The sequence below is a fragment of the Cheilinus undulatus genome, linkage group 9 (genome assembly GCF_018320785.1).
Source record: "Cheilinus undulatus linkage group 9, ASM1832078v1, whole genome shotgun sequence".
In the NCBI taxonomy this organism is placed as follows: domain Eukaryota; kingdom Metazoa; phylum Chordata; class Actinopteri; order Labriformes; family Labridae; genus Cheilinus; species Cheilinus undulatus.
This window is the reverse complement of record NC_054873.1, coordinates 30,195,389-30,218,233: the sequence shown is the minus strand read 5'-3', so window position 1 is coordinate 30,218,233 and position 22,845 is coordinate 30,195,389. Positions and strand designations below refer to the sequence as shown.

Sequence of the window (22,845 nt, the reverse complement as noted above, 5' to 3'; positions counted from 1 at the left end):
AAAAACATGCCCATGAAGTTTGTTGCTGAAAAAACACTCCAGTATTGGATTTTTGCATGTCTAAAAATCCCTGTATTTTAGCCATGCTCAAAATGAGCTGTTAATGTGTCTGTAACTTTAAATGTAAATGAGCTGTCTGACTCCACCTCCTGACTACAAACATGAAGCCTATGTGGAAGTGAAAAAATTGCAATACTGCCAGTGTACACTTAAGGCTGGCTGCATGAACACAGCTGTTTTTTACACTGGAAATAAACTGGTTCACAGCCTCGTTCAAAAACCAAACGTGTCTCATTAGCTAATGTCTTCATGACCTCTCACTGTATGGGGGTGGGGGATGAAATTTTGGAGCACAATTGTTAGTTAGTGGGCAGGCTGTTAGGTTGATCCAAAGTTCGGTTGAGACAGTGATTTCAATGTGGAGGCCGCCACGGATTGGCTTCAAAAGCTGTTTGAGTCTGCCTATTGTAATCAAACGGCTGACGTCACATAGGCTTTGTCCAATTCTTTTTACAGTCTATGGGCTTAATAGATGTGGCTCTCCTGGTTGGAAAGAAGGGTGGAACTTTCTTCCAAGCAGGGAGGGCCAACCAAACCTGGGGCAGTGCTAACTCCCTACATGACATCATGAGGGGAAAATCTAAGAACAGCTTGTTTAGCACACATTTTCTGAGAGGTGGAAAAAGAGAAGGGGGGTTCTGATTCTAGTAGGGATTGTAGACAGGCAAGGGGCAGATAATTTTGTTAGAAAAGCCTGAAAAAGTGTATTTTGCATAATATGTGACCTTTAAAAAAAACTGTTTACAAAGGCACGTAAAAGAATCAGACTCCAACACTTTGCCCTTCCTAAAAAAAAAAAAGCCTTACTAACACTGTTTGTCACCAATTAGCCATCATATTTCAAATTCACCTTAAAAATAACTAGGGCTGTCAAGATTAAAAGAGCTAATCGCAATTTATCAAGGCCCACAATGAGTACACTAATCTCATGCTTTATTGTCCCTTTCAATACACTTTTGTTAAACTGCTGTAGCATCTCTGGAGCCACAGTGATGAAAAATAAGCCTCCTACTGCTCCTTAAGGCCTCATTTCACTTTAAAAGTCACGTACAGCACAATTGCACATTGTGCTATCAAAGACTTACCTTTTCACTGTCCCCTCATTTCCTTTCAGATACATAACAAGCCCCCTTTTCTGTGATAAAGTTCATGTTAAAATCTTCCATCTACATATAAAAGCAGGTCTGTGTCAAAACAGGAATTCAACAACCCTTAAGTTAAGTTTAGTTTGAGGCAGTAGAAAAATCCAAAGGGATACTTAAACAGTTTTGAATTCAAAATGGTGGAGTTTCAAACTGTGATAAAAAGGGTTTGATTAATTGTAATGAACTACTGAATTTCTGAGATGAATTGGATTTAAAAAAAATAATCTTAAAACAGCCCTAAAAATAACAGGTAGCTTAGAAGAATATATTATTACTGATATGGTGCAGTGTTTTGTAGTTTTGCATACTGCATTTTTCTGGCACACTAGCAAAGTTTCACGTTGGTAGTTGATAAATATCCTTTCATGTTGATTTGCATTCAACTGATACTGGCACAACTGACATAAATTCACAAATAAAAGTGTTTGAGAAAGGGCTAAATACTGTAATTCTCAATTTCCTTATAGCGGTCAGAGTCTTTGTCGGTTACCAGTGATTAGCACTTACATGTGTGCACTATACAGCCATAATTAAAGGAGTAATGCTGTTTCCTCTTGTTTCAGCTGTCTTCTGAAAAAACAGAGTTTTACTCTCAAAAAGAGTTGTAACAATTTACAAATGCTGCCACTCCTTTTCAAAATGGCTCACTGAAGAGCATTATTTGGCACTGAGTCACTATTAGGAAATAACTTCCTTTAAAAACAAAACCCTTCCCAGTGTTGCTCCCCAGGAAACCACAAAAAACATGGTACAATGATATTCAAAAAAGGGAACTTCAATGAGCAACACAAAAAAAAAATCCTTCATCTGTTTGACTTGGATGATAGCTGGTTTTGTTTGTTAAAAAAAACATAGTATCTTAATTATGCCCAGAAAACATTTCGGCACTCTTCAAGCCCACTTAAAAATGGTTTCATGTCATCTTCAAAGACGTCCATATTGTTGGAGGCTGTGCTAATGACGCAATCAATGCAGAAGTCTCTGAGTGTCCATATTCATCTCCTCTTACAGCACTTGCTCGCTGGTGGTGACGATCCTATCTGTTGACTAGATCTGAGCCGCTGGAGTGCATAACATAGTGAGGTGTGTTGTTGTCCATCACATGGGAGCTTGGGGTGTTACCATTGGTCGGGCTGCAAACAGGACTGCGAATGGGATTGCAGGTGTTTGTGAGTGTGCGTAGGTACTCTGCGTGGTCAGGCTTGTGGCTCTGCAGCACTCTGATGGCTTCGTCCACTTTGAACCACATCCTCTTCCTACCTGTGAGACAATCAGCGAAAGAAAAGAACACAAGGTTGATGTTTTTCCCCATGACACTTAAAATTTAACATTTATGAAATATAACAGCCAATTGACCTGGTGGTTTTCAAGTTCTTGGAGTCACTGAAAAGTTGTCACAGAAGTTGTTTGCTTTGCAACCATTTGAACTAAAAAATTGGGGATGTTCCTTGTGCTCATCTCCCTGTCCAACTAAACAAATTTTTTAATTTAGACTATTTAACTTTAGTCTAAAGGTAAGAAAAAGCAAAGTTAAAAGAGTCAAAACAGATTAGAGTTAGTTCAGCACAACTAAACAGTGTGGAACCATACTGAAACCATACTATGTCTTGTTATTTGAAGCAATGTCATCACATTCTTCAGGAATAAAATTGATGGTTATTTTAAAAGCCACAGGAACATGTGGCTCTTTGCAACCATGTTGCATTCTGCCACAAAACATCACATCAATTAGCTAAAGAACACACAACAACCAATACAAGATGTGCAAAACAAGAAAAGTAAGGCCCAGATTAACATTTTTGGGCTGTCTAACAGTAGTGCGCTGTTGTAAACCAACTCTTAACAGCCAGTATTATGGTCTAACAAGCTATATTAACTGGGGACTTTCAGTCAGCACACCTCTCACACCAGTGGCTTCTACAGGCACCTTGTGTGCTTTCCCACACCTGATCCAGCTAACTGCAGGGTGGGTGCACAGGTTCCAGTGGGCTGGTCCAGACATCAGGGCCAGCCACATACTGGAGGAGTCAGCTGGAAGGATACCTGGAGAGACAGGGCATGGGCGTGGTGCAGGCCTGGATGATGGCCACCAGGAGGCAGGAGCCAGGGTTGAAGTTCTGAACCAGCATATGTTCCCATATCTCAAGTCCAGTGGTTGTCACAGTTACATCAAATGGTAAAAAACACAAGTCCTCTCAAATTCCTCCTTGTTCAGCTTTTCATTAAAATATATACAGTACTGCGCAGAACTTTTAGGCATGTTTATGCTAAAAACTGAGGCTGAAGTAGGCATAGATTTGGCAAGTAAGCTGCCTGAGGGCACCATCAGGCGGGAGGGAGGACTGACACAACCCTGGGCACCCTTCTTGATCTGTCCGAATATTACCAGGGGCATGGAAAAATAATTTGTTGAAAAATCTAGAGTCCACATGTTAAAGGTTACATATCTTACCCTTTTAATAAAAGTTTAAATTGGTTTCAGAGGTCCCAAGAACATACCTGTGAAGTCTGCTGAAAAAACCCTCCAGTATTGGATTGCTGTATGTCTAAAAACCCCTCTGTTTCAGCCCTGCTCAGAATGAGGTGTTTCTGTGTCCGTGGCTTTAAACTTTTATGGGCTGTCTGACTCCTCCCCCAACTACACCCCTCCCAGGAAATGGATGTGGCTCTCCTGATCCTGTGGCCATGAGCCCCTGGTTGTGGATGTCCCAAGAGTCCAAACACTGCCAGCACTTTCTGTGTGTATTCCCACGTGTGCAAAGGCCAAGACAAAAAAACATACCATCGAACTTGACCTTGGCAGCCAAGCAACACACATGCCTGTCAAAATGTGTCAAGCTTGACTACAGCCACTACCCCCACCTCTCCAGCACTGGATTGTGGCACACTGGGCCCATTTTGAATCCTTTGCACCCTACATGCCTAAAACTTATGCACATGACTTTACTGTATGTGATAAGTATATTTTGACATTTTACCACAAAAGTACACAAATGAAGATTCAAAAGGATTTTTTAACATTGTTGTACCTACAACAATAACAAACACTTCTGTCTGAAAGTCTCCAGTTAGCATGGTAACTTGTTAAACCAAAACACCAGCACAAAACCTGCATCACCCACTGTCTGAGTGCTGAATGGGGTGACGCACTGATGTAGACAAGTAGTTGTATTTTATTTCAACTTTACTACATTTTTCAGATTAAAATATTGTCAAATTGTTCTGCTTCTGTGAGATGACATCTGTGAGGGGTCCCATTAACCAGAGGTACAGCCTTGGCTAGTAGTGTGTGGCTGTATTACAGCTTGAAATGATTGAAATGAATCATTTATTTAACTGACCAATTATGGAGGGAAGACAATCAATTTTGTAGTCACCTAGTTGAATACATCCCTGCTTTCAGTTACACTCTACCATCCACATACACTCATGACCCACCAGTTGAGAGCCACTGCACTTGGCTATCAGCGCCCCAAATTCATTCTGGTCTTTAAAGGAGTGATGTCTTTGCTCTAAAATGATCGAAGGTTTGTCTTGCACTGCTGTCTATTCTGTTACTTCACCAGACTGCAACACCAAAGTCCAGATGGAAAATGACATTCCTGACCTACTTCTGTTTGTGTTTATGTGTCACCAAACCTTCCACAAAAATAATCCATCCAGTAAAACTTCAGTTGGGAGTTATTTATACATTACTGTAAACCCATCGTCTCCTCCTGTTCAATTCCAATGGGAGGAGATGGTGGCCGTTTGGGAAAGGAATTCGGCGTGGCCTGTGGTTATCAGAAGGGGTGTGGGACGTGTTTACACCCTGAAGCGTACCACCACAAGACTCATTTGAGCTAGCGGTGAGCTCTTTCCACTCAGTCACAGTCCTCACTCAGAGCAGGAGAGGACAAGTAAGGAGGGGGCCATGGTGAGCGACGATAACTGGAAAACAACTGGGCACAGCAAACATTCCTCCCTCTTCTGAACAGAATTACCTCTATTTCTGCACATGAACTGTATAAATAATGCAGATTTTTTTTTTATCCAGGATAGTGAGAAATAGCTCACATCTGACTTTTTAAGTATCCAGGGAAACTTTTGTTCATTTATTACTGATTATTTTGATCAATAAAACACTGAAAATGCTCATTGCAAAAGACAAGAATGACTAGATCAGATGTAACAAAATAGTGAGAATATAAAAACAAATCTACTGAATTTGTTTAAAGGGTTAAAATGTCCTCTGTATGACAGAAACAACATGATCAGAACAATGATCTGATATGTATGAATGTTTGATTTAGGTCTATATTGTCATGGTAATCTGGGATTTTGTTGTATGTTTTTACGCTATTGAAAACCAAAAACTGCTTCTCAAAAAAAAAGAAAAACGAATGCAAGAAAAGGGAAAATGCATATTTAAACTTTTCATGATATATAATACTTATATTGAGCTCTTCAAGTGTTCAATTAGTTAGGAAATACACATTTATTAAATCTTAAGGATGCACACAAGAAAGTTGGAGCATCCCTGTCCTTGTTTGTAGAACAAAATTCTACCTTACATCAAAATTTAGAAAAAAAAATAAAACAAAATAAATATTTATATCTGTTTTGGAGCCATAACAACAGATGGAAGTCCACAAGACCTAATAATGGGTAATATCTTGTTTTCAATTATCATAAACTACAGGAAACTAATGTGTACTGTTTTAACTACAGAACTGCATTGATGTAGACAGTGTGCAAGAGTTTGCCTGCCGATTTTTATTCTTTCATTCCTCTTTAACGCACCTTTAAAATAGATGTTAAATGTAAAAGTTAAAAAGCTTTAGTATTTTTCCTTACTATCAACAATTATAATAATACAGACTTAATTGTTTTGAAACATGATTAATAAGTAGCAAATTATGAAAGATTTTGACAACCTTATAGGCATTTCAGTTCAAAGCTTGAGAGGCCTGACATACAGTGCTTAAAAAATTTATTAGACCACCTGTCATATTTGTCTCAAAGACCATCCAGCATCATGAAGTGCTTTGATACGGACTCTTTCATTTTCAGTGAGCTCTCCACGTTTTACCATTTTGAAAAGGAATGAGGGATTTCAAACTGAATTCACACAAATTTGAGCTGGCTCACTGGGCTTCTCTGACAAGTCAGAAATTAATCAAGCATAACATTCAACCACTAAAACTCATTTTTCTCTTCAGGAATGCAAGTAAATAACTATAATTGGACATATTAATCAAGAAATATTAATGTGCTTTACTATTTTTTCAGGTGTTTTGTAAATCAGTAAATTTGAAAATTCATGGATAACAATGATAATTTGGTTAAAGAGCTTGTACATATTGATGTATTAACCATTGCAGAAACATAAAAAATGATTTTGATAATTACCAGTGCTGTTAATTTAGGGTAGCTGTAGCATAAACCTTACTTTGGTTAGGGTTAGGGTGGTCTAATAAATTTCATAAGCACTATATATATTGCAAATGTCTCAACTCTTGGGGCCTCTGTTATATTAATCTCACCCTTTAAAAGCATCAAAAATACTTCTAAGCAGAGCACCCTTACTTAGGGCTTTTATTACCAAGTTACCAAATATCCACAAGTTTCAAGCAAATATTGACCTTAAAGTCCCTGTAAAGTTATCACAAAAATCTGAATTTTAGTGTTTTTTTAGTATGACAATCAAATTTCAGTCCTGAAAAACATATCTAAGTTTATAAAATTAATCTTCAAAATCGTGAAAAATCACGTTACATGTATTCCGTTACATGTACTTGAGTCGTTTTTTTTTTTTTTAATCCTACTTCTGAGGGTAGTTAATGAGCAGAGAACTTTTTACTCCTACTCCGTCACATTCATTATGAAAAAAACGATACTTCTACTCGGTTACATTGGGCATGCACTGGTCGCTAATTTCACTCGTCTATAATTTATTTTCATTAAGTATTTTTTAACACTCAGCTGAGCTCTCACAGCAGAAAGAAAGCATGTTATGGTAAGTAAGCTAAACAAGCTAACGACTACACTGCTAGTTAGCTGAACATATAAGTTCAAAATTTCTGGTTTAACTTGCAGACTGCAAAGACAGAGTTGTGTCAGTAATAAATGATGGCACGTGTGTAATCACCTATGCAACTCTGCCAAAATTGTGATTTTACATGGCATTATTTAACATTACGTCGTAAGTGATACCATTATCATGTGCGTGTGGCATATCTCTTATATCAGTGATTATACCTAACATGGTTATAACGTGGGGCTAGTAGGCCAAATTTGTTGAGTGATAATCAGGATAAAACTTCCTAAATTGGAGCTAAAAAGTCAAAATTAAATAAAAAAGGGCAACAAGTCAGAAATGAGGCCAGTTTATAAGATTAATTTCATAAATATGAGCCAAAAATCATAAACACATGATAAAATGAATATAATGTGATTAAAAAGTAAGAACTGCAAGGTACAAATTCATTTATGTGAGATTAAAATTACCATGTAGAAATAAGATAACTATTATGAGAGAAAGAGTTTGTTCTTTTCTCATTATATTAAATTTTTCATCCCATAATTGTGATTAACAAACATAATCTGACTGCTGCTTTATGTATTAAGTTTTTTATTTCTTTTACTTTTGGCAAGTTATGATACTTCATTTATGACAATGTGCAATTTACATTACTACCCCTGAATAGTTTGTCATGATGCAATACGTTTTAATAAATTGCACAAAATGAAGTCGCTCATGAAGTTACTCACTACTTGAGTAGTCTTGTAATAAGATACTTATTTACTCTTATTCAAGTACTTATTTTTATGGGTACTTTTACTTCTACTTGAGTAATTGCTATTGTTAAGTAACAGGTATTTTGCTTGAGTACTGTGACTGTGTACTCTACCCACCACTGCTGTAGAATGATGGTAGAGTTGACACATTCAAAGGCAGGTGTCAATTGTGCCATTTTTATAACCAACAGGTGGAATGAGTAGTTAAGGGTTTTTAATGTTTGGTGACGCAAAGGTACTCTAAGGGTTTATTTTCTCAGTAATGTGTTAATATAATGGATTACTTTTAAAAGTATAATTACTCTAAAGTGGTCAGTTATTCCTTCTAACATTACTTGTGTGAAAACTTAAGAGGCATACCAATGTTGACAGATTCCTCCCAGTCCTCCAGAGTCTCTGTCACTATGAGGGTGTACACGTACGTTCTGTGCTTTCTGTCTTGATTGTGCTGTAAGGCAAAGACACACCTTCATTTTAATGCAAGATAAATGTAAATACAAAGCATGCAGAGCTCCCCTGTACTGTGAAGACATCAAGTTAATTATAGAGCATACAAGAATAAATCAGCTGGAAGCTGGAAGTTCACAGGCAGTAAGCTGCCTAAAGAGGCATCCTCGGCATGTTAGTAGGGTTACCAGTAAAGCTGATACAGGATTTAAACAGTGCTGTATAATGTGTTATATGCCAAGTGAGAATTTATTACAATTCTCCCTAATGGTTAGACAAGCTTACCTCAAAAATCCCAAGTAGACGGCCAAGTTTTCCCTTCACACCAGCCTGAAAACACAGAAAACTAATCAAGAGACATTCAATAGATTAATGCTGGAGCCATAACAGTGTTATTAAACTTTTGTTAACAGCAACAAAATTCACACCATAGGATCAGCTTCTTCAAATAAGTATTCACATTTTTTCAAGTTAGACATTTCATAAAAGGACGGGAAACTCTGTGGCCTTGTTCAAGAGTCAACATGCTCCTGTGAGACATCATGGAGGGAACTAAACATAGTCTGAGTGACAGGATGACAAGACAGAGTACATATGCACCACACAGGTCTAGATCCATTTCTGCTTGTGTACAGTTTGTTACTTTGACTGCTGAATTTAGCACCAAAACGTCATGAACTCATAGGCATGTACTGTAGGGAAGAAGGGAAAACACGTGGGTCATGTAGGGATTTAAGACTTGATTGCATTGTGTTTTAAATAAATTGTACAGGATTCATCTTTATGAAAAAATGAGGAGTGACTGCAAGGATTTTTCAGTTTGAAAAACTGCTTCGGGTGCATGTAGAAATAACTTTTTTTTAGAAATGTGCAGGAAAATACAGAGAGGCATGGTAATGAAACTTGCCTCTCTGTATTTTCCTCTGCAAATTGTGAAATATTCTCAAAAAACATGTATTTATTTTAATTACTTTTATCAAAAAAGGAAAAAATACATAGCTTTCATCATGAAAAAGTAATGCTTTATTTATATATCATGACAAGCCAATATAAAGTGTTTCTTTGTAATGAAATGAACATAAAAGTGTGTGGTTATTTTAGTGTTTTTATTTTCATCCAGGTTATTATACAAATGCACGGAACAATGCATACAAAGTGTTTTTTAAAACAGTTAAGGCCAATTGCATCTCTAATTTTAAGAACATACACTAGTAATCAAAGATAATCAATACATGTACCTATGTTGATGTTTTAATGGCAGATTGTAGGTTGTCCTCATTTGTACAATTTCAGGATATTTGAAATTAACTTGAAGGCAACAGGAGTGGGGGGGGCACATCTGGCCCCTGGGCCGCCATTTGACATAAAGACTAAAAATAAGACAAAATTCAAACTAGCTTTCAATTTGAACTCTGCCTGAAACTGGTGGTGCACACGGATTTTAAATTTATCTTTCCATATATTCATTTATTTATGAAGTAAATATATTAGAAATCAACATACCTATTTTGGTTGTACCTTAATGCACAAGTTTCATTTTATCTTAATTTTGTGGGACTGCTTCACATCCTTTCTGCAAAACAGAGCACATCAACCCCCCTTAAGAAATTATGCCATTTGACTGCTGTGGTATGATTGTAAGCATACTGGAATTTCATCAGTTTATGTGTGTGGACACATTAGATACTCAAACCCATCTTGTATGAGTGTAATTGGAAAGAACTTGAGCATGAAACTCCTTCATCTTATACCTAAAGTAAGTGATAATAGAAGATTAGAGATTTATCACCGTTGTGTTTGTATTTGTGATTAAATTTTTTTCATCTTTTATTCCTTACAGAACATTACAAAAACTTACTTAAGGATATCACTTTCAAAGTAAATCATACTGAATGATGCAGAAACTTCAGAAGAATTTTTTTTCTTGTCAGCAGGATATTTAACACGTTTTACTTGGATGGCTCGTCATAGTAGTTGTTGTGAGGCTTATACATAAGCAGCCACATGTTTGGTCTGGGAGGCACAGGAGGATGTGGGTAACTGGAAACCCTTCCTAAATGTCATTGCCATACTTCAAAGCTGTCAGCACACTACTATCCAAGGCAGAAGCTCACAGCTCACTCCGAAAAAACACTGGCAAATCACCAACAGCCCCTTCACAAAACCGCAGGACAATTTACAGGCCTTCTCTATGCATTATCTCTGAATATTTCTCTCCCTGCCCAATAAAGACTTGGGTTGGAGTCACATGGTAACTCACAATATAATATAATACACAAGAATAGGCCCATAATAATGGTATTTTCACAATAGAGTAATTCTGCAATAACAGATACATTTTAAGACAATTGTTTAATGATGCATGATATGATACCATATACTGAATTAACTGAAGCAGTTGTTCTCAACATGGGGGTCAGGACCCCCTGAAAGAATATTTAAAAATAATTTTAAAATAATAATTAAAAAAAAGGAAAATATATGCATACGATTACTTAAATGTAAAATAAAATCATGTTCATTTGATGAGATAAATGCTGAAATGAAAGAGATGTTTTAAAATCCTAAAATGTAAGCCTGCACACGACTCTTCTTAAGGGTGCAAACCTGTATTCAACTATGCTTCAAACACCTTCAGGTTCAGTGGGAGTCCCTGGGCTCTGGAACCTTATTTTAGGGTCTTTAGGTTTTTGGGGTCAGGTTCACTTCTCATCTAACCTGACACACCAGTTGGATTTGTTTCACACATCCATCTGGAAAAGCTTCAATAGTAAACGTTTGAGAAAAGGCAGAGGCTTTGAAAAAAACTCAGAGTGTGATTGGGTGAACGCTCTGTCTGTCACATCTCTACGTGCCAATCAGAGCAACAAAACACGTGACATAGCCGCTGTGCGCGTGTACAGCTTCTGAGGAATCTCTTCCTCCATAACTGCACCAGCTCTTGCTGCTGTTTGTTTATGTCATGCTTTATCTGCTTTATCTCTTAAATTCATTTCCCTACTGTCGAACATTAGGACCTTTGTCCACAGCAATGTTTTTTGCATGGGCAATGTTAATTTACAATACAAAAACAATGTAGTCCAGGATTGTCAGGACTCAGCGACCAGAGTGTAAATATGCTTTTGATGTCAATTGGTTTTCATAACCATGCTTTCAGCTGACAACAGCTTAACTTTCAAAACAGAGCTGCACTTACCAGTGCCACTTCTCCCTTAGTGACCAATAGTAATCAAGAAGAGGCAGGGTTAAATACCAGCTTTGTCAACAACAATGGTAAGGAAAGGGTAACATTTCCATGTCTACAGATATAGCAAATGCCAGGACAGAATTCCTTTACATTGGTTTCATGTTTTCTTGGTGATATTCCTTTAATCAAGAAAACACAAATAAATGTACAGAACTATCATAGTCAGTTTTTGTAACCTAATAATAATAAACTGTTGACAAGCACTTTTAAACTGAGGTCATGGTCAATCTTCTTTTATTCTGCTTCTTCTGAAAATTATCCAAGTCAAATTTGCAGGTAATCTGTTCACAGCACCTTTTTTCCCTACAGTATCTATATTTGGTGTTCAATACATGTATCCTACAAGTCAAGACGGTGATAGAGTATATTGATGTACTGACATTTTCTCCCACCACTTTTAAAACTTGAGTCAGGATTCCACAAACCCCTTTCAAAAATAGTAAAACATGCGGATACAGTATTAGAGTATAGCATTTGAGTCATATATACAAAATCAGTGGTAAAGCCCCAAAATAATCTTTAATAAATTACCCTGAACCACAAAACACACAGTTTCATCATGTATAACTCTACATGTCTATTTCTAATCTCACCTCTTCATACGTCTCCCTGACAGCGGCCCCACAGGGCTCCTCCTCAGGCTCCATCCCTCCTCCTGGCACGATCCATTGGTCTGGATGCCGACTGCTGCTCACCAGTAGCACCTTCCAAAGAGAAAGGCTTTCATCAGGTGTCTGGCAGCTGAGTTAAGGCTGCCAAAAACATGGCTATGGCATGCTCAACTTTAGAGTCCTTCATCATGATAACATGTCTTGTGGCTGGTGATTGTGGTGCTTTTCATTCAGCAGGGGTGTAAAAAAAACATTTAAAATGCCATTCAAGTCAGTCATTTCAGTTATTTCCTTAAGTTTGAGCATGGTGTAGACTGGGCTGCTGGGCGCGTCACACTCTTTGCAACAATAATTTAAGAATAAATGAGAATGTCATTTTTCATCCATCAGCCGCGTGTTCCTACTCTACATGTATAAACTGGGGGCACTATCTGATTTTGATACACGGATGTGTTAAATCCTTGATTCTGATTGGGCAGTTAAGCACAACAACAGTCTGCTATCCCCATAAACTAGCAGTTATCAGCTTGTCTGGTACACACCACCACATAGCTAATGAAAAATTGTGACCCAATTTTCTTGAAGTTTTTCAATTGTAACCAAATGTTTTTAAGGATAAACGGACATTATAGATTTTTTGCCAGGTACACATCTGCAACTCACTGAAAATGGACTTGCGACCGACTTTTAGGTCCTGACCCACCAGGTGAGATCTCAGGCTTTAGACCACTATCATTTCTAGGGACAGAGATCTAATCTTTAAAACTAGGAGATATACAGTAATCATACTAATCAGTGGAAATAAGTCTGGTTAATTCAATTTAAGGTTTTTATTGTGAGAGAAGGAAGAAAGAAAGGAGCGTTGAAAAGAGGTAAAAAGACACAAAAACCACAAGAAATGACAGAAAACTGAAGGTAGCACACTAGGTTAACACATAATGGAACAGGGTATGGGACATGACCAGTTTTACGACCAGTGAGAGGGAAAGAAAATGTCAGCAGACTTCAACATGATGAGACTCACTCAGGAGCTGTGCTGATTCATGCAAATCTGTTTACATCATCTCACTCACCATCAGTGAAAATGGCCAGTTCAATGTGAGTAATGAAGTTAGTTTGGCTCATTTTATAGGGCAACAGAGTAAACACAGCTCTTACTAAAATACCAGCAGACTACTTCTTAAGCAGAGGATATAACTCATTTTAAATCCTCAACATAATTTCCAAATCAACATTTGGTGGTTTCCTAAATAAGAAAAAGCCATGTAATAAGCTGGGTAACAATGTGCGTAAAAACGGTTAATTCTGAAATTTCAAACCTTTATATATTTTCGAAAGGACATTGAGATTTCCTAATTTCCAACACCGTTGAGATTCCAAGCACATTAAAACCAAATTTAAGTTGCCCCAGTATAAAACCTGCAGTCTGTGATTTTAGGAGTCTCCAAAAAGGGACAAAGGGTAAATTCACACTCCTGTATGATGATTTCTAACCTTTCAAAGCAGATGGATTTGCCAGCCACCTCGTCTGTCATCAGGCAAACCCATCTTGCAAAGCCTCACAATGTTTGTGCTGAACCCAAACAGTCCAGACCAATCAGCACTATTTAAGGAGAACAATGCAGTAGATGTTTTTGCTCTTCTCCCACACTGCTTCAACATGAGTTTGCGATCATAACGGGTGGGGTTTTTTGATGTTTTCTACGGTGGCTCCCGTGGTGGCAATTAGCTTGGATGTAGCTGTAGAATAGCGGCAGTTTAATCAGAACTGGACCCTTAGAGCTACACTGAAAGCTTGTATTGTCAGAGATATTTTTAAATGTTTCCTGACCGACTTCAGTATGAATTTTATTCACAGAGAAGCTCTGCTGTTCACTCGGCACTGTTAGCCAGTAGAGCTCAGGGTAATGCTGGAGCTGTGCATGCCTACTACCTCATTTTGTCTAGTCACTCTGATTGGCCAGTATTGGAGTCCCAACATGCAGTTACTCTGCTGGTATGTTTAGTACCATCTGTTTTCACTGTATTGAGTTTGTAGATCTACTAGCTAAAGTACAGTAGTTGAGCTCTCTGCCTGTTGCAATTTTTGTCCCTTCCTGTCTCTTGTTGTCATTAACATGCGGTGTTTGCAGTTAAACCAGGACTCCACAAGGTTTATTTACTCAATGGTACACTCAGTTTCCTTTCAATGTACAGTTATGACCTAACAAGGGAGAAAAGCCGTTAAAAGTGGTCTGCATATGTACAGTCAATATATGCTGATATTCACAGCCAAAATATCAAATGTAAATAGTTGAAATTTTGATAGCTTAAAAAGGCAAATACTGGTATTGGCAGATAATATCTGCTAGTACCAAAATCAGGCTGATAATATTGTGCGTAATCAAGTGAACATCTGAGGTTTATAACACATCTTGTTTCAAAACCAGAGCATTGTTTGAGGAATGCACATAATGGACAAGACAAAAACAGTGGGCAAATGTAGCAAAGACTAATGAACGTCTTAAATAGCATAACCAACATGATACATCGTGGTGTCAGTGCAAAGCTTGAGATGCCAAAACATTTTAATAACATACTCTGGGAAGTGGATTTGAAACTCCAATCTTATTGTAAATTTAAGAAAAAACAACATTAAGAGCACAGTATAGTGATATGTATCAAATCATGAGGTAACTGTACTGATACATCCCAAGAATTAAACAACTGCATTAAAAACCTCAAAATTTTACACTGGTTAAATTGTGATAAAAACATCAAGTCTATGACCACCTTTAAATGCTTAAAACTATGTATGGTTTGGTAAAAGAGTTGATCAAATTCAAAAACATGAGGAGCCTTTCAATATAACTAAATGTTTTGCAAACCAAAAGTCCTGTCTAAAGTGATCAAACTAAAGCCACACTATGTGTAACTGACCTCAGGCACATGCAGTTTGGTCTTTTTTGAGCACGCTGCCCCTTTGGGGATGCAGTCATTTGACCTTAAACACTATCTGGCATCACACTGACCCACATTGAGTTCACGTGTGAATGCTTTCTGAACGCTGCCTGACATGTGCAGTCAGAACTGTCTCTACCACTATGTGTATAACCCCTTAATGTCTCTCACTAAGCACAGATTGGGGGAAAACCAGCACAGAAGATCAATCTTTCTGTATATTCAACACAAACTGCAAACACAACAGTCGAGGCTGAGGTTTACCAACGTTATAGTGTGTCTGCATTCCTGCTGAGACCTGATAGTGGAAGCATGGCGGATTTGCAAAACCGCCAGTGACAACATCTTCACTGCTGTCAAAGTTGGTCTCAATTGCAAAGGAATGACAGTGATGAGTGAAACCTCACGCTGTGTGGCTTGGCACTTTCTCTTTTTGAAAGCAGGTCAGGTCAGGAGTGAGATAAAATTCAAAAGAAATCTCAGATAGTTTCATTTAAACTTTTTCTGCTCTGTCAGCCTGCCTGTTTATTGAGTTTCTTCAAACACCCACTTCAACATGAGTTTTTACTCAGTACAACTCCACCTTAAAGCTCACAATGAACTCCTGTTTATATGCTCCTGATAAACACTTAAATGGATGAGGGTTTTACAAGACTTTCTTTTTTCTCTATTCTGCATTCATAAACTCTGCTGACTCATTCTTAACTTGGGTGACCGTCAATATTTGTGTTTGGTTTAGGGCTGAAACGGTTCTTCGAATTATTTGAGTGATTCAATTAAAAAAAATCCTCGAGGCAAATTATCTGCCTCTAGGTTTAGCTTAAATCAGTCATGTATCCATTTGCGACCATGTTATAAGCTTGGACTTCGTGCCTGTGTTGCACGCCGTGTTGTGTTTTGCACAGACGGCTATTTGTGTGGCACAATGCACTTGTTTTCACTGTGTCTATAATGTAACATGCATGATGTGAGGCATGAAAATCACGAGGGATCACGAGAGAGAAGTGGATGTAGTGATGTAGTGATTCTACCCCAATACTTCTCCCCATACATTCACTAATTTCTTGTAGAAGATGGTGAGTATAAAAAAACAACCCCCATGTCATCCCAAAGTGGAAAAGTAAAAAAAAAAAAAGACCTCCAAAAAGTGACATTGATAACTAAGAACTAAAGGCCTTGCATTTATTTTGCAATCTCCAACATGCATTTGATGCTGTTGGCAAATTATTAACGTGGCATGCAAAACATGAAATGGGCCCTTTAAACTTTGTAAGGTCTGGGTGCTGCAGAAGCAATGACTGTTTTCTCACTGACACAAATACAACATACAGTACACAGATGCAGTTTCACAGGAGTGCCATGTGTATCACATAGGCACTCAAAACCCTCTGGATCAGCAGTTGCCTTTCTATATGACAACAAAAGAGCTCAGTAGAAGAGGTTAATGACCCAGACGGGCTCCAAACATCACACACCCCTCACAGAGAGTTCAGAGAGAGGAAATGTAACACCTTATCACAATCACAGATAAAACACTGTTATAGATGTTGGACTCATACTAAGCTTCATGAGTCAAGATGTTCAGGTTGAAAGCATCTTTTTTTAACTTTTATTGATTCATAAATTCAGCTAGTTTCACATAATAATGGAAACTGGCCTGTTGACGAGCCACCCTCACATTCTCTTGCACTTTTGCTACTTTGTGTCTATTGTTACTGATGACCAGTGATGGATTGCACCAGCTATGAATGAGTTCAAAGTAGCTTAGTTTAAACGTAGCTTACAGTGGAGTTTACTCTTTTCTACACCAGCAGTGACAGCTCCAACATTAGCTTAAGTTATAACTTGAACCTTAAAACTACTACCTAAAGTCCTCTGTAAATTATGGCTGTCAGGATGAATTGTTTAGAATGGCAGGATAACTCAAAAGATGATGAGCAGCAGAGGGTTTTGCCGGCTGTTTGGTGACAGCAGTATGTCCCTGTGAAAATGTCCATTCCTTAGAAATCTATGATGACCTTCCTGGGATGCACACTTGTTAATAATCCCAGTCGTCCAACAATAAAGTAGCCTACTGTATTACTACATGTTACTGATGATTTTACCACTCAATGTCACTGTTGTTACAGCATTACCGATACCCTCTTTGAAAACGGAAATGAGAGGCAGCACCATAACATGCACAGCATTAAAAATGCTTTGCACTGATTCGTCAAATGATGGTCAATTGACATTTCAGCAACAATATTTTGTATAGGTAGATGTTATGCTCTGCTAATTAGTATTAGCACGAAATCTCTGTGGTGAAACAAAAAAACTGCACAACTGGAGGTGTCCAGGTTACAGGGTGAGCTTGGGCGATTGAATTCAGAGAATAACTGTGGTCTATCACAAGCAAGCAGCACAAAACATGAATGAGATGCAGCAAGAGAAAGGCAGCTTACAGTACTGCTATGTAGTGTTCTTTAACATAACATCCAGTGTTTCAACTGCAACGATAAACACGTCATGTCTGTCACAGTGGCTTCATCATGGCAGCCACCCTTACAAGACACATCCTGTTACAGTTATGAAAACGAAAAATTTCTCTGGGTTTGACAACTGTTGTAAATATTTGAGGTATTGTCAGTACTCCTCTAAAAAATTATGCAACATCGGAGTAGTCATTTTTGATTATATCAATATCTTTCAAAATAATTGTGATTATGATTTTTGCCATAATTTAGCAGCCTAAACATCTAGTTACATAAGGCTCTGTTTAGGTATTTAGAGGTAACGGCTCGATAAATCAGTGCACACTCAGTCTGCTGTAATGTTAACCTTAAGTATTCAGAACACCTGACTGAGGTGATACACTGAGTAAAAAGTTCCAGTGCTGTTGTACAATTTACCAGCCCAATCAGGATACTCGATTCAATGCCTAAAGACCTAAACCAAAATACCACAACAGGTTTCATTAAAGTTAAATTAAAATGCGAACAAATACAGTAGTGCTGAGATCATAAAGTGGCTTGTGGCCTGCCAGTGAGGGAACAGTGCGTTGTAGCAGCCAGCAGAGTCATATGGCAGAAAACTGGGGGGTTGATCACCTGTCACACCAGCAACGCCCTTACCTTTCGCCGCCATGTTGCTTATGCAAATTATTGCCAGTGGTCCTGCTTGCACATACACTGACTTAGAATATGCACTTTTTTTTTTCTTTATTGACAACATGAGGGAATCATGATAGTGATAACAAAATAATCAATGCATTTTTCTCCCCTGTCTAGTTGGTGTGTTGGAAAATTGATTTTCAGTTTTCAGACATATCTGTGGTTATAGTAATTCCTCTCCTGGCTGGTATTAACTCATAGCAATGCTCTTCCCAACTAGCACAGTTAGTCTAGCCATTTTTGCCAGTCGCAACAACCGATGACAGAAAATGCGATCTCATATAATATCATGGTCACCCCAGCATTCAGGGCATATTTTAATATTTTTTGTTAACTGTTTTTGCTACAATATGGCGATGCTTTCAGCCTCCAGTCACTGCTCCCCTAGCGGCAGATCATAAGCCACTTTTCAATCTCACTGTCACTCAACAAATATTACTGCATTTCTACTGAAGCTTGTCACTTGTTGCAACTGATTGTTGACAATGATCGTTTACTATCTTTGACTAATGGGAATAAAAAGCTGTAATTTTTGGTACATTTAATAACTTTGACATGTTGAATGTGATGATAAAATATAGCCTATACCATTAAGGTTTTTGTTGTTTATTTGCAAAGAGTTTTATTTAATGAACTTAGACTAGGAGTCTGCAACTTCTCCAGAATTATTAATAATGTTACAGATTTAAATTTCTCCTTACATTCTGACTCTGATTCCAGCTGTATTGTTGGTTAAAACTTTCCTGTAAGATCCACTAATCAACCAGAGATATGAAATAACATTTTGTTTGCCAAACTCCGAAAGTTACCAGTGAATAAATATAAAAAGTGGGAATAATCAGATCATTTTTCCTTTTACTGAACATTTAAAAACAGACAACAAAATGAAAAAACACTGTGAATTCCTCCCATGTAGTCTTTTTATGCAGGCTTTCTCCAGTGGCCCTGGACTCCAGCTGATATGTTGAGGAAGTGGCTATAAACCTGGCATGCAGACTGGACAGATAGTTTGACACACCAATCATGACACATGCAATCATAAGGAGAGATGGTGTGAACAAAGTAGATCAGCATGACAAGAAATCTGAGACTATTTCATCATCATCCGGTGCAATCAAAAGTAATCAACATCAAAACGACCTTTAGTGTGAGAGTGGAAGAGAGAGTGATGGTGAAGAGGAGAGGGTGGCAGTATGAAGAAAGTAAATCTGTCAGGGGGCAGAAAGCCTGCACCTTGTGTCTATAAATTGCAGCCGATAGGTCACTAGCACACAGTGTAACACACCCCCACAGCAGGCCCCTACGACCCCCACTCCTCATATCACATGTGGTCCTGAGAAGGGCCTCCGTCACCGGGCAGACATGACGATCTAGGACACCCCCTGCACCAGTGCATGACTTCTCTCAGTCCTAACTAAAATCTCTGATTTCAATTAAAATTTCAGACACGTCAAATTTGATATTCAACGACCAAAAAAGGTCCATTCATTTAAAACAGAGCAATTATAATGAGTGCGAAGTGGGTCTGTGACAAGCTCTGATATCCTTATTTTAGTAAAAGCTCTGATGAGAAACTTTGATATTGTTTTGGGTTTTTTTTTTTTTTTTTGCTGATTTTGTCATGGACATGTGTGGGTTTTTTTTTATTTCAAAGTGAAACGTATAACTCATCAAGAATATTTAGTATAAAAATGATTTTTAAAAAGAGAAAAAAACTGCAGTGAATTGTTTTGTATTACACCTAACCAGCTAAAAATCCTCACAGGAGCTTTAATGGCATTATTATTGCAATATTTCAGCAGTTCCTATATGCACAGAATATTTTGAGCAAACAATATCACCGCAAAAGCTTTATAGTAAAATGCTGCAGCAGCAGAGTGCCAGAGATGCAAGGATTAGTGATCACAATGACATGTGTTGATATGACCTTATCAGCTGATGCCAACGCCAGCTAAAAAACAACTAATCCATGAAATAGAATTAAAAACTCTAAGCTGTTTTCATGTGCGAAGTTGAATGACATTTTAAGTTGTTTTAACACTACCATATATTTTTTGGGGGGGTTGAATGGTGATAATACCACAGTCAGGAAAGCTATCTGGGTTGTTGTACACACTGCTCTCTTTTTGTAGGTGGTCTAGATTGTTTCTGATGTGGAAAACAGTTTGTTAGTCTCCTTTATCAAGTCAGATTCACCTCTGCATAACGTAACAGTCATGGGCACGTGAACAGTCTCTCTGCGTCCTCCGAGTCTGTAAGTATCCTGATAAAACAGAGCGAGCTATAGTTTTATATTAAGCACATGCAGGAGTGACTTGAGGACTATATTAATACTCATAGCAAAAGCCCTGTCCTCAGTGAAGAGAACTGCAAGCATATTTCGATACGTCTTACCTCGTCCTCTTTCTCGCTTTTGAAGCACAAACACGCTGCTCTTCTTTTGAACCCTTCGCCGTCGTACGTCCTGGTCTGGTTTGGCTTGAACTTCATCATTTATAAACGACCAAATACCAGGAAACGCCGCTGGCAGAAGTCGGGAAAAGCGCATACGTGTTGTCACCATGAGCTGAAATAAGGGGCTCTGACGATTTCAACGGAGTGGCGCGCGCGTCGCTTTAGCCTTTTGCGTCTGTGGTTGTCGTAGTTACAACAGCTGCTGCAAACCGGAAGAGAAAAAGCTGACCTTTTTTGATAGTTTAATCAGTTATGCTTTTTTTTCTGAAACCCTTGCTCTTCAACCTTTTCTAAATACGCATATCTGTTCAAAGCTATTCTCCACAAATGATCAAATAGGTCTACTATTGTTGTAGGAAAATATTTAAATGTCTCGACACTTCATCAGCCTAGTTTTATCTCCACACGGAGTTAAATTCAGTCAGCTCCTGTGGGGAGTTTTTAGATGATTTTGAAATAGACTGAGACTAACATGATGCTTCTGTATGAACCACAAAATAGAACCAGATCATAACCAACAAAATTGATTATCTCTGTAGTATTATTTTTAATGCCTGAAACAAGTGTTGCAGGGTAGGTGTCAGACCAAGTTAAAATCTCACAAACTTGGTTAAAAAAACTGGATAAGTATATCTTAATTACTGTTTATTCACCAGAATCTATCAAACTGTTAATTTTTTTTATTATTAACTTAGAATATGCTTTTTATTCATACAAAATGATGGTACATACATCTTGCATGTTTCCATAGCACTACAGAAGAGACCACATAACAGATATGTTTTTAAAATTTCACTGATTGCCACAATAATCACCAGAAATAAGCATTGCCATCTAGAATCTGACTTTTGGATGTTGCTAATACTCCCCAGTTTTAAGCATGTGTTTACCACACACACTTCATTACTTCAAACATGTTACCAGTGGTGTACTGCAGGGCATACATACGTGTGTATAAGGAGTATACCTACTTCTAAATAAAGAGTATACTAAACAAAGAGCTTATAAATTAAGAGTAGGCTATACCCACATCTCTATGGACCACTAGGCCTACACCATTTCATGTTTCTAAAAAAAAAAAAAAAAAAAAAAAAAAAAAAAAGCCATTCAAAAACCCCATTTATCTTGAGAGAGTGGTAATTTTGGCCAGATTCCATGTCTGTCATCTAGCAGATCCATCTTTCAAAGCGTCAATCTTAAACATTTGTCTCTGGTCCGAGAATGACCGTACCAGGAGAATGAGGCAGTAGCCAGAGTCCTGCCAAGGCCCAATCTTGCAAACCTGCACCTATCCACACCCATAGAGCAAAACACCATGATCTGACCTATTTCCAGCATTTTTCCCCATTTAATACCAGGATCTGCCTGGACCTGAGAATAATACAGCGCGACCTGACCTGGTCCATTATTAAACACAGTGTATACTGTACACACAGCTACTCAAATTTGTTTGACTCACTGGCTTCACTGATAGTGAGCATTGATTGCAGTTACCTGTCAAGCTCACATTATGGTGTTTACTCAGCCAGGCTGCGCATAACCACTACATCATATGCCCCATTGCTCTGATTGGCCCGTGTTTCCTGATCAGTAGGCCGTCTAAATCCACCTGCCCTTTCTTGAGATTTTTTCATTTTTAGTTTTTTTCAAGTTGCAACTCACAATTCAAAGCATCCAAGTTGTCCTGCATCCTCTTTTACCTAATTTGACTTATCCAAACCATTGGAGTCTGGGTAAGTAATCAAGGCAGTCTGAAATGGTACATCAAGGTGATGTGAAAGGTAAGGATGCTGGTTGCTTCCATAGCAGTGGGAAGTGAACTGGGACAATCCTAACATTACTGTTGGTAACACTCAGTATCTGCAGTCATGTTCTCTCACTGCAAGCAGAGAGTGTGGTATATTGGCCCTCTGCTGCCACCCTCAGAAATGTTGCAGAAACAACAGGTAATCTGGTTTAATAAACTAGCACAGATTAACTCATTGGTACACTTTTCTACATCAGTAAAA

General features: G+C 38.1%; 1 protein-coding gene across 1 annotated transcript; it reads right to left on the bottom strand.

Moving 5' to 3' along the window:
* Window positions 1-569: 569 nt before the first annotated feature.
* On the bottom strand, window positions 570-20,962 carry nudt4a (nudix (nucleoside diphosphate linked moiety X)-type motif 4a). Its single transcript, XM_041795857.1, has 5 exons — window positions 20,777-20,962; window positions 12,273-12,383; window positions 8,718-8,762; window positions 8,346-8,433; window positions 570-2,465 (listed from the first exon to the last, which is right to left on the bottom strand). The coding sequence occupies exons 1-5, from the start codon at window positions 20,873-20,875 to the stop codon at window positions 2,242-2,244; spliced, it is 567 nt and encodes a 188-aa protein (XP_041651791.1). The 5' UTR covers window positions 20,876-20,962; the 3' UTR covers window positions 570-2,241.
* Window positions 20,963-22,845: the final 1,883 nt, after the last annotated feature.

Bases quoted from the DNA above. Each gene is read 5' to 3' on its own strand.
- nudt4a (XM_041795857.1), bottom strand. From the start codon at position 20,875: ATGATGAAGTTCAAGCCAAACCAGACCAGGACGTACGACGGCGAAGGG. The intron at 8,763-12,272 runs GTGAGATTAGAA...CTGTGTTTTCAG, and splicing joins TCAGGGAGACGTATGAAGAG to GCTGGTGTGAAGGGAAAACT. The intron at 2,466-8,345 runs GTATGCCTCTTA...ATTGTCTCACAG, and splicing joins GGAGGAATCTGTCAACATTG to GTAGGAAGAGGATGTGGTTC.